General features: G+C 43.5%; 1 protein-coding gene across 1 annotated transcript in view; it reads right to left on the bottom strand.

The window, feature by feature from the left end:
- Positions 1 to 10393, bottom strand: part of lin7a (lin-7 homolog A (C. elegans)) — a 29955-nt gene extending 19562 nt beyond the window's left edge. Inside the window, exon 1 of the mRNA XM_035528517.1 lies at positions 10075 to 10393. Coding sequence (XP_035384410.1) covers positions 10075 to 10111 — 37 coding nt within the window. The 5' untranslated portion in view covers positions 10112 to 10393. The remainder of the gene's footprint in view (positions 1 to 10074) is intronic.
- Positions 10394 to 13133: the final 2740 nt, after the last annotated feature.

Genomic DNA, 13133 nt, shown 5'->3' on the forward strand with positions numbered 1-13133 from the left:
GAGAGAGAGAGAGACAGACATATACAATATACAAAACAAACAATCAGTAAGTAAGACTAGAGAGAAAAGTATAAAACAAAAGTTGGCAGTCAGGAGGAGTGTGAGCACTATGTGAGCACTACGGTCTAATAGAACTATAACATCAAACACGGTTTCACCTGTAGTGCCCAAAATATAAATAAAAAAGAGACATTTTGCTTGAACATTTTTAATATGTTAGATTTGGGAAGGAGTTGACACAGTGAATCTTATCAATAAGAAGTAATAAGAATAAGAAATATCCATTGATATGATATTGATATGATATTGTCATTGTGATTATTTTATTTTAAATACTGACATTAGATATTTTATGTCATTGTCATTATTTTTATTATATATTCTTAATGAGTTTATTATAGGCCACTACAGACACTGACCATGCTGAACATCTATTAATATGCGTTTCATTAATTTTATTTAATTGAAAAAAAAAAGAATGAAAAATAAGAAGAGGGGGGTGGGCTCGGCAGAGACAGGGGTACTGAATACTGAGTCCAAGGGGAAGAGATGAAAATAAAGAGAGAGAGACAGAGAATGAAGGATAGAAAGAGAGAAACAATAATGGTGACAGTACGGCTGAACAACATTCACAGCAAAGTGCAGGAGAGTGGGGGGGGGGGGGGGCGTGGCTACAGCAAATCAATCAATAGGACAATGAACATAGACTTAGTCAGTGCGCAGGGTGGGGCAGAACACAGCCAGGCCTCCCTCCACCCTATCAGCCAAAACTCAACATCAGACCAGCAGAGAGAGAGAGAAACCGACGGACAGACAGATGGACAGATAGACAGACAGACAGACAGACAGACAGACAGATAGATAGATAGATAGATAGATAGATAGATAGACAGACAGACAGACAGATAGATAGATAGATAGATTAAAATAGTTTATACATATTCTGATGAACCAAAAATATCAGTTGATGTAATGCTATATGTTCAAAATTAACAATTAGACTTAGTGCTATACTGACTGATATAGTCACTGAGTGTCAAATATGACTGACGGTTCTCAAATGTCAGATGTACTCAGCTAAAAAAAAAAAAAAAAAGAACTTGGGTAGTAATTTAAATATAATATATAAACAATATATACACGAACCATAAAACGAGCCACATATAAATAAATTATGCTGAGACAGCTAAGACAGCTGCAGCCTTGAGATCTGGCTTCCATATGTTCACATCCATACTTAGGCCTGCATTCATGTAGTGCGTGTAGTGCGCTACTAGTGTTACTGTGCCACACACGTCATTTAGTTGTTCAAAGTAATATCACGCTGCTAACTGGGGTTTTCTTAGCATTTAGAAATACATTCTCAGTGCTACATTCTACATTGAGTGCTTTATTAGTGGGATTGCTGCCAACGGCCGATAAATCTGTGTAAACTTAATACTGAGCGATTTTATTGGCCAAATGATGTATCACTGTGAACCTTCAAGATAGACAAGCAGATGTAGAGGTTTCTCTGTCATGAGTTAGGCCCTCAGCAGATCTGAACCAGATAAGACTTCACACGATTAAACCACTGATGTGCAGTGACACCGAATCTCAACTCCGCTTAAAATTAGATCCTCTTCAGAGCTGCCAGCAAGTACGGGCCTGGTGGGTTTTCTGATTTCTGCTTTTCTGAATGTGCGTTTTAAATCAATCCTCATTTAGAGGCTGTGGACTCAAAGAAGACGCTGAGCACAGATTCTCACACAGTTTCACGGAATGTAACTTCTGAATGGAAATATCAAGAGTAGGTCACCGAAGGTCTGACATTTAGAGTCTGAATAGTTGTTGTCCTCTGTCCTGGTTTTTGAAACACCAACAACCTCCTGTTTTGGCTGTCGCCAAGGCAGTTGCTCATGTCTATCTATGAATATGCGTTCTAGGAAAAGCGAACAGGCAAACAGGATTACAGTAAATCTGAGGCCGAATAGTTTACGAAAGCCTGTCTCTTTGAATCTTTAAAGATTAATGGTTCACTTTACTTCAGAATGTATGCATTGAAGTATAACATATGCAGGTAAACACTGTGTGCTCACCTCCAAATGGCTGAGCTACAGTAGGATCTAATAAAAGCAAGCCCGAGGAAACAAGGAGCAGGCCCAAAAACCGTAGGTACCGAGTGCATGGGAATGGGACGTCATGAGCCCAGTGACTTTGGGCTAAGCCCAGCTGATCTGAGCGTATTTCAGTTATGGAGTTCATTCTGCCTGCCAGCTATAACAAACCATTCTACAACAGTAAACTCTGCAACATTAAAACACCTAACATTTCCTCATGGTTTTCCCTTTCCATACTACTCAGGTTCACTATGATCTTACTCTTGTTGCAAACTCTCGAGCATTCCGAGTATATCCGTGGGTGTGTCGAGGAGATCATCTTACTGTAGACAAAACCTCTGCAGTGCCTTGATGTCTTTTTAGATTATAATCGCAGGTTGTGGAAGGTGTTAGCTGTTTTGTTAGCTGTTGCGAGCCATAGATTTTTACTTTTTGATGAAACAGCAAAATCCCTAATTAGACCTGAGATTCTATCTACGCAGTTTGGAAGTCGTTAACATTTACAGGCCGAGCTTGAACTGGGCATGCCGCATTTTACTGGAACCAGCTCAGCTGGCAAACCCAAAAAATATCAGCAACTCCTTGAGATATTAATCTCCCTGCTGATTTTACATCTCACCGAAAAGAATAAGTGTTTCCAGCTGGATGCAACGCCCAGTTTGGTCTCGTGTCATATACAAACGCCGTCCCGTGTATGTCCCCTGTACGTCCCGTGTACGTATGGCTCTTCTCTGTGTATTTTACTGGCATCGTATCGCATGGAAACAGCAGAAGCTGTCGGGAGAGCCTGAATCCGGAGACAGCTTTAACATACAGGCTGAAGGATGACAGGCACAATGTGTGAAAGGGAGTCTGACTGAAGCTCGGTCAAGCTACAGAACATCTTTAAAAGCATCAGCATCTACGGAGAGCAGCGTGTAATGTGGGCAGCTCCTAATGAGCACAGACTGCGGCGTGCGCTGCAGTAATAAGCTGCTTTAACGGCGCAGTGTGAATCCAGGCGTTCGGCCCTGTGAAGGTGCCTGCCTGACGCATCTGTTCATATTTATCTCTCATTATCAAAGGGGTCAGATGTAGCCCACAAGCTCCGTGACGCTCCGTCTTCCTCTGTACTACAGCAGCTGTTGCAAGGTAAATGACACCGTAAAGAGATGAAAAACACAATATATGCATACACATAAATTTTAAAAATATATATTAGAAAGAATGGACTAAAGTGATAAGTTAACGTTGCCACGCCAACAGCAACAACCAACATGAAAATTAAACCAGTCTATAATTAGCCTTACTTCATCTCAAAGCCTGAATCTGACAACTGGAGAAACATTGACCAAAAATTCATTATATTTCCTAAAATTCGTGAAAAGGTCATTCCTTTGTGAGCCACATAATTGGGTAAAGTTTCTCAACATTCAGTCACACAGGGGTTCTTAAAAGTGCTTTTTATCACTGCAAAAGCAGTCCCAGAAGACTGGGACTTGCTGTGTTATTAGAGATATGGCAACCACGCTGCCATGCCACCAAGCCGCCCTGCCACTGTGGCATAGCACAGGAAATTACACACTGAGCTCTCCTACTGAACTATTAAGGTGAATGGTGTTTATTGAAGACTAACACCAACACACACAAACAGCCACTCACAAATACACGCATGCGCGTGCACGCAAAAACACACACACACACACACACACACACACACACACACACACACACACACACAGTGGTCAATGAGATGCTGAACAGAAGATATTTACATGCAGGGTGCTCCCTACATTGTAAATATCTTCTGTTCAGCATCTCATTGACCACTGTGTGTGTGTGTGTGTGTGTGTGTGTGTGGGTGTGTGTGTGTGAGATGGCCCTGCCTGAGAGATGTGATCATGTGAAGTCCACAGACTATGTACAGCTCCTTCTGTACAGTGTGATGCACTGCTCCTTCTGTACAGTGTGATGCACTGCTCCTTCTGTACAGTGTGATGTACAGCTCCTTCTGTACAGTGTGATGCACTGCTCCTTCTGTACAGTGTGATGTACTGCTCCTTCTGTACAGTGTGATGTACTGCTCCTTCTGTACAGTGTGATGTACAGCTCCTTCTGTACAGTGTGATGTACAGCTCCTTCTGTACAGTGTGATGTACTGCTCCTTCTGTACAGTGTGATGTACAGCTCCTTCTGTACAGTGTGATGTATAGCTCCTTCTGTAGTGTGATGTACTGCTCCTTCTGTACAGTGTGATGTACAGCTCCTTCTGTACAGTGTGATGTACTGCTCCTTCTGTACAGTGTGATGTACAGCTCCTTCTGTACAGTGTGATGTACTGCTCCTTCTGTACAGTGTGATGTACAGCTCCTTCTGTACAGTGTGATGTACTGCTCCTTCTGTACAGTGTGATGTACAGCTCCTTCTGTACAGTGTGATGTATAGCTCCTTCTGTACAGTGTGATGTACAGCTCCTTCTGTACAGTGTGATGTACTGCTCCTTCTGTACAGTGTGATGTACAGCTCCTTCTGTACAGTGTGATGCACTGCTCCTTCTGTACAGTGTGATGTACTGCTCCTTCTGTACAGTGTGATGTACAGCTCCTTCTGTACAGTGTGATGTACTGCTCCTTCTGTACAGTGTGATGTACAGCTCCTTCTGTACAGTGTGATGTATAGCTCCTTCTGTACAGTGTGATGTACAGCTCCTTCTGTAGTGTGATGCACTGCTCCTTCTGTACAGTATGATGTACAGCTCCTTCTGTACAGTGTGATGCACTGCTCCTTCTGTACAGTGTGATGTACAGCTCCTTCTGTACAGTGTGATGTACAGCTCCTTCTGTACAGTGTGATGTACTGCTCCTTCTGTACAGTGTGATGTATAGCTCCTTCTGTAGTGTGATGTACAGCTCCTTCTGTACAGTGTGATGTACAGCTCCTTCTGTACAGTGTGATGCACTGCTCCTTCTGTACAGTGTGATGCACTGCTCCTTCTGTACAGTGTGATGTACTGCTCCTTCTGTACAGTGTGATGTACTGCTCCTTCTGTACAGTGTGATGTACAGCTCCTTCTGTACAGTGTGATGTATAGCTCCTTCTGTAGTGTGATGTACTGCTCCTTCTGTACAGTGTGATGTACAGCTCCTTCTGTACAGTGTGATGTACAGCTCCTTCTGTACAGTGTGATGTACTGCTCCTTCTGTACAGTGTGATGTACAGCTCCTTCTGTACAGTGTGATGACTGCTCCTTCTGTACAGTGTGATGTACAGCTCCTTTGCATAATAACGTCTTAACTTACATCTGTGGCTGCAGCAGCAAATGATGTTGACTGGAGTGTCCCTGAGCCCATGCCATGACATCCATTAAAGATGCACGGTGATATTTCACGCAGTTACGCCTGAGGGATTTGACACATGTTGACAAGTGGCTTTTTGGCCTTGGCCTTTACACACTAAGATCTAACCAGATCCTTCAAATCTTGGAATTATATTGTGTACTGTAGAGGGCAAAATGCCCCAAATCCTACAAATCTGTCTTTGGGAACACTGTTCTTAATGTTCTGGAATATTGTCAGTCTTGAGCCATCCTTGCTCTGGGGGTCCTCAGCCTTAACATCATATTTTTCACCTTGAGATTATAACATGCCTCATTGTTATTAGTACTAAACTGTCCTGGCCAAACATTTTTGACATGTTGCAGGCATCAATTTCAGAATAAATGAATATCTTTTTTTTTTAAGTATATCTTTAAAAATCAGTTATGTTGTTAGGCAATGTCTTTATGCTGCCTTTGTTGAAATTGGATAATGGGTTGGTCAGATTACTTTAAATCAATAAAATGTAAAGATTTGCCCTTGAGCTCAGGATACTAGATTCTCCAATTCATTTTTTACTTTGGAGTTTGATAACAAAGTGGCCAACTAGTTACATTAGATGCTCAGTTAACTACCAGTGATTACCAAATTCAACAACTGGCTTTGAATTAAGGGGACGATTGTTTTGCTGTGAGCCATAGCAGCGGAATAGACAGAGATAGAGGAGGACAGGTGCTGTGAGCTTGTCAGCTCAGGGTGACAATGCAAGGCTGTTAAGGGAAGAAATTCCAGCTAATCAGACAGAAAAAGCAGCAAGAGAACACCCAGATGCATCAAAGAGTAAAGAGTCGGAATGATGTGGTCTCTGATGAGGTGAATTCTCCACTAAAGCAATGTGCTTCCCATATTTCAATTTCAAAATATTTAAATGGTCAATCAGCCAAACCATTCAAATATCCATTATGGCAATCACTGATTGTGGTCAGGGGGTTTGGGGAGGCAGTGGTCATTTGCAGCATATTCCATTTTTCTCTTTAATTAATCAGGCAACCCTGAGAAACATCTTTCTGCAAATCCTAGGAATTGGCGAAGACAAAGCCAAATCCATCTGAGGGAGTTCCTTTCAAATCCACACGGCCTCACTTCATCAAACCCTGAATACGGGCTAATTGGCCCAGCACTAACAGCTGAAGGAACACACTCCAGCACATGATCCAACTATAGCTAAGTGCTGAAGAAGTAGTACACAAATGTCTTCGCCTTGGTATTGTCCATGAGGAGGCCACTGATAACACTGTGGTTTGTACAGTACAGGTCACCAGGTGAACCCAATACCTGAACCAACACCAGCATTCATTGTCCAGTGAACATCAACATATTAACGTTAAAGTGGCTACAGAATGTTATAAAAATGCATAAGCCAGTAAGAATGGTGTTGATCATTCTAGAACCTTTTTAGCCATCACACACAGGACTGTGTTTGTTGGTGTTAGGTGTGAATGTGGCCCTGAGCGGGGCAAGACGGTCATGGCTCCCGCTTATCTGAGACATGAACTTCTCTGCTCCAATGATCCAACTTTGCTACTGATCAGAGACCTAGTTACTTTCACGCTGATGGAGAGCCGTTCGCCCGGGCACCGCAACATTTCCAAGCCAGCATCGATCCATCTCCTAAACCACTTAATCCGGCTCAGGTTGGCAGGAGCTGGAGCCCATCCCGGCAGCACAGAGCACGAGCAGAAGGCCTGGTCCTGATCCCCAACATAACGGCAAGCAAAATTACTCGATATTCAATGATTAATTAGTTAGAAAATACCATTATTCTACTTTCTTAGCAAGTCATCTCCCATGTTTAAAAAAACAATTTAGTTGATTATATGTTAAAAGCACACCTTTTAGCATGTCGTCCAAATGTGAAACCAAGGTGACAATGTCTAAATGAGGACAGGCTGGGGCTAGGCAGCCAGCTCTTGGGACAGGCACTGTGAAATAAAACCATTTCTTCTGCAGAGCTGGAAAGTCACTCAGGGATTCCCAGTTTGGTTCGGACAACTTTCATGTTCGGAAAAATGCAAAAAAACATTTGGAGGACCCTTAAAGCGGTCACCGCGAAAGGGTTTGCCCGGAGGGGCCATTCGCTCAAAATAAGCAGATAGGACTGAGGAATTTCTTCACTTGCAAGTATAAAGGCAACAGCACAGAAAAAAAGCAGAGGTGTGTGTGGGTGTGTGTGCATGGTTATTTCAGGCCTTTGCACACAAACCGGTGTGCAGCGCACCAAACTAACTTCTCTCTTGTCAGCTGGTTATGTAGGACCATAAAGTGCCAAAGTGCAAGACCTCACAATGCAAAAATGACTGAGAATCGCTAACTATGTGACCACAGATAAGACAATGAATACAACCCTCATGAATGCTCTGGTCACAGAAATTTACTGCCCATCAAAGTTTATTCAAAACTCTAATCTAAGACACCTAATCCAGTTAATTAGGGTCCAGTGTAGCACCTGGCTATCAGGTAAGATGCAGGGTAGGACATTACCAGGGGCAAAGTTGGGCCCCCCCCCCCCCCAACTTGTGATGTTGTAAAACAACAAATTCAGTTGTTTTTTTAAAGTGAATAATCAATACACTCAAAACCTATACAACTCAAATGAATAAGTCTTCATCCCATATAATGAATTAATTAAGTCATAGTACACTAATTCAGTGGATTCACCGACTGGCCCAAATGTGCAAAACTCTTGCCACAATACAAAACATTTTTCAAAATCCATAAAGCAGAAATCTTGTTGATTTTGCTTGGACCATACACCATGTCTTATTCTGCAAAGAGAGTCTTGTGGTTTTGACCAATACACTTGATTCTTTTTTAAAGGGTCACTTCATGCCATATCAGTATTGCCTTTATAGACTTAGCAGATTTGATGGCAAATGGCTTTCTGACTTCCAACTGAGTGTGCCAGAGCACTGCTGTTGAGAACATCTCTAACTTCTGTATTTGGGTTATAGCTCCAGAAACACTGTACTGAATTATAAACACAAAAACAGTTTGTCCTCGCCGTTCAGTCAGCATTACGTTCTGGTCATAACCTCATACAAGCCCAAAGAGATCTCTTTTAAGTAGCCTTCTTGGTTCGTACTCAGTCATTAGGGAAGACACTGTAGTTTCAGCAGCTACAGAAAAGATTTGCATACATACAAGAAAATATAACAGAGGATGCAAACTTCTGAAAGACAAACTTCTCAAACCTGCTTCTTGAATTGAACGCAACTCAGAGGGTCGGGGCGATTGCACATGGTTTGCTGTCTGCTCGTTTTAGACAGTGAGATATTGTTCTTGATGCGTTTAATCCCCTTTAGTGGAATGGCAATGGCCCAAATAAGTCACACTTTATGCATAACAACAGACAATCTCTTTCAAACCGCAAATAAAGAAACTATCACTGCAGTGAGCAACAGCTGCCCATATATGTGCTCGTTTAATGACTATTTACACCAGACTACATTTTTAATTCCTTAGTAGACCATAGCTGCTAGTTTCTGTGTCCAACCGTACAGTGAAGAACATCGAGGTCCCGCTGATTTCTGCAGGTATACGCTTTGCACACCACTCGGGCAACGTCCTAAACAAGACACGTGTTTAAGTTAGCACACATGCCATGCCAGAGCTATCCGACTTCTCTATTAATATCTGTCCTTCTCGCCTTTGCACAGCCTGAAGCAGTTTCAGCAGGAGCTGGAGCACACGATAACAGCCGTGAGCCAGTATCAACGTATCTGCATCATGATCAGACCTGCGAATTCTGAATAACATGCACGTGTGTGTGTGTGTGTGTGTGTGTGTGTGTGTGTGTGTGTGTGTGTGTGTGTGAGAATAACATGAATAACATGCACGTGTGTCTGTGTGTGTGTGTGTGGGTGTGTGGGTGTGTGTGTGTGTGTGTGTGTGTGTGTGTGTGTGTGTGTGTGTGTGTATATATATATGATACAACCAGCAGGGCATAATAAAATAACCTTTAGTCACGTGTCATGCTGAGACACATCTGCTTCTATTCCCACTATCCCCAGCACTGGAGCCACTGAAATGCAAGCCACGATGCATAGTTAGGCACGTTTCTGTGTGCAGACTGCATACTTTCACTGAAACAGACTGCATTTCAATACGCGCAAGACCGTTATAAATAAACTCTAATCACTTCATTAACATGCGGCTGTTTAAGGGGTGTGCAAATTCACGCACGACGGAAACAACTGGACGTCCGTTTTACGTCCCAAAGTTGATTTCAATGAAAATACGACCAAAATAATTCTACAAATAACAAAGTAGAGAAAGAGAGAAATGAAAACAGGCATGCTTGTCAAAACAAGACTGGAGAATCCGCGAAGTATACGCGAGAGACATGCAAAGCGCTTGATGTGGCGCAACTGAAGGTCTACAGCTACACGCGCGTTTGCGAATAACGACAGCGCGAAAACCGACCGATCCGGTGGTACAGGACGACACCCGGGCTAATGCCCCTCGTCTCAGACGGAGGCGTTTAAAGCCGTTCACTTCCACAGACGTGCTGTTCTGCACAGCCGAGCGTTAGCAGAAACCTAAACTAACCCCCACCCCACCCGCCCGCAGCATTACGGTCTGGACCGGTCCGGGCGGGCGGTCGGGCGGTCGTGCGGTCTCACCTCGGTCCAGGGTAAGCGGCTGGACGACTGTCGCCATGACTGCTGCTGCTGCTGCTGCTGGAGAGCGTGCGGCTTTCTGAAGCTGCAGCACCGGGGAGGCTGCACGGGCTGCGCGAGCGAGCGGGAGTGTGCGCGCGGCGAGCCGCGCGGCGGGAGTGGTTGCAAAGCGAGCGAGGAAGATCTCTCCGGTTTTGCCGGCGCTCCAGCCTGCCCAGAGCTTAGCCCTGCCGCGTTAAATCTAAATCTAAATCGGGAGCATCAGTAAATCGGTGAATAAAGGGTGAACGGACCAAAAAAAAAAAAAAAAGCTTCAAAGGCAATCACAGCATTAACGTGATAGCCGATCGATTGAAGAGTTGACTAAGATCTTAAGCACGAATTGCAATCGCCGTCTGAACGTTGGTGAACTCCGTTGCCTGGAGGTCTTACACGGTAATGCCCATGTTTATCGACATCACGGTACAGCACCAACCCACAACCTGCTCCGTCCCTGACCTCCCCCCTTTATTTCAGGCCTCAGGGGAAATGCCTGGAAGATTATGAATGAATACTGTGAATTCTGAATGTTACTATGAATACCACACCTGGTGCACCTTCACATGAGCACAGCGCATGCCAGTCGGGGAGGAAGAGGGGTACTCCTTCTAGCCTCTCCGCAAAGTGCCTCTACGGTGGCGCCACTGTGACCCCCACCACATGCACTCGCACCTTTCCGTCGGCTGCGCGTTGCAGTCAGTGGATGAGCCTTTAAATTGTAAAAATATACCTTTTAAAATGTACCGTGTTTGTCTGTCACCGTTAGTCGTAGCCAGCTTCCACTTTCCGTCCCATCCTTCACATCACACAATAGCTACCGTTCTGGAAGCATGTGCACTAGTACATACTACTTGCGTATATCGTCACATCTGTTTAAGATGTGGATTGTAAGAGCAGGGCACCTAGCACAGCTCAGTTGTGCCCATGATCTAACAGACCTGCTAGCATCACTCTGAATCAACAGGAAAGGGTAGAAGGACTTCTCACCCTGTACTTATCCCACCAGCTACGTCGGCGTGGGCCCACAGCTACTGATGGATGGAGAATCGAACGCAGGACTCAAGGGGCAAGACACAACATGGTGCACTTGTGTTTCTGACAATGCCAGCAATGCATAACATCTCTAACACTTAGCACAGATTTGCTTTATGTAGGGTTAGTTGTAAGCTAAAGTAATTTTAGTTTCTCTGGCCACATATTATATATATATATATATATATATATATATATATATATATATATATATATATATATATATATATATATATATATATATATATATATATATATATTTTATTTTATTTATTTATTTTTTTTTAATCACAGAAATGAACCTTTCTAGGGTTTTCGGAAATGAAATAATAGTTTTTGGCCCCAAGTGAGTTCTGTAAAGGGAACATACACACTGGAAGAGTGAGCTTAATCCTGACTCATTACAACACAGAAAATCACACACGCACACTCAGAGCTTAATTTCTGCTACACTATTGTCAGAGCCTAACAGGTGTAGCTGCAGAGTTTTTAATGTCTATTAAGTGTGAGGTTCTGATTGATTATAAAGTGGGCACCCGGTTTAGCCCCGGGGTAAACTGCACTGACATGTCTCTGTCTCTTAGTAGCCAACAGATGTGAAGTGCCTGTAAGTGACATGGACAGACGGGCTAAAAGCTACAGAGAATGAGGGCATGAGGAGATTACGCTTCTGTGACCATATGGGGCACAGTGTCGTGGAGAAAAAAAATCTGCGCTAAAAAATGGAGTGGGATTAAAAGACAAAGGTGGGAGTGAATGGATCAGTGTCTTAGAGAGCAGAGGGAATGAATGCACGAGCTACCTTGAAGGAAAGGTTAGTCAAATTCATCTTGTTGACCGAATGTCCAGAAGATAGAGCAAAGCTGAGTATCTGTGGAAGATTGGTTTATGCCACAGACTTGTAATTCAGTAAACAGTTGTAAACAGTTTTTTTCAGGACCATCTTTTTGGATTTTAGTACCTTTGATTTGTAAAAATGTAACCCACAGCAAAAACTGATTTTGTAGTAGTTCGAGTAGTTCTATTACATCTGCATCTCGTTCTTCTGCCACTGGTCCAATACGGAACAGCATCCACAGTGAAACCAGACTGTCCATCAAAAAAAGATAATCCCAAACCAATCATAATAATGATGGTCATTTTTATCGGCCGGAGGTTCTGGGAGTCGTGGATAAGCGCGTGGGGTGGACATGCGAGAGGAGCGTGCGTGACGACGAGATGAGCGCTGAAAGCACCGGCTCCCTCGTAGGAAGCGGAGATGGGGTGAGAGGCCAGTGTGGCAGCTGCCCTTCGCGCTGCGCGAGCAGGTGGCATCCTGCTTTTGTTTCTTCCTCCTTGCTGAGGGCAGCACGCACTGATGCTGCTTGACTCTTGACAAGCGCACGTCTCAACTGGACATCTCGGGGGGAGGGGGCATAATAATAAAAGAACAATAATGTACTTTTACGTGCATATGCTGCAGTAATACTGCTGGAACATCAACGGATTCACTTTGTCTAGATGTATTTTATCATACACATACACATCTTACCCGAAGTTTACATACACTGCAGAAATTAAAGTTAATCTATTAAAGCCTTAGTCAAGGAACAATTTCACAGTTGCCATTGAGCTCAGATTTCAGAGACTGGTCAAAAGTATATGCAGGAATACTGTTTATTGCTCTTGTTTTTTTTTGTTTTTTTTTTTTAATTAGTTGGTTAATTCATTGCTTGTAAAAATACTGAAAGAGTGACTGCTGTCAATGTCTCCAGCGTCACAGAATGTAAAGGCTACGGTGAACAGCTATTCCACACTCTTTCTCCAAACAGTCAAGCGGGATTTCATCCCGTGCAAAATGTGGTGATGACGCACTTATTGACGGAATTAGCCGACAAACCCTGTTGGGTTTAGCGGAATGCGGCGTGCTGTTGCGTGGCTGCTGCATTTCTCTCCTCTCGTAGCCCATTACTCTGCTCCTTGCAGCGTGGTGGACTGGTAGCCTGCCAGCT

Source organism: Electrophorus electricus, chromosome 7 (assembly GCF_013358815.1).
Source record: "Electrophorus electricus isolate fEleEle1 chromosome 7, fEleEle1.pri, whole genome shotgun sequence".
Lineage (NCBI taxonomy): Eukaryota > Metazoa > Chordata > Actinopteri > Gymnotiformes > Gymnotidae > Electrophorus > Electrophorus electricus.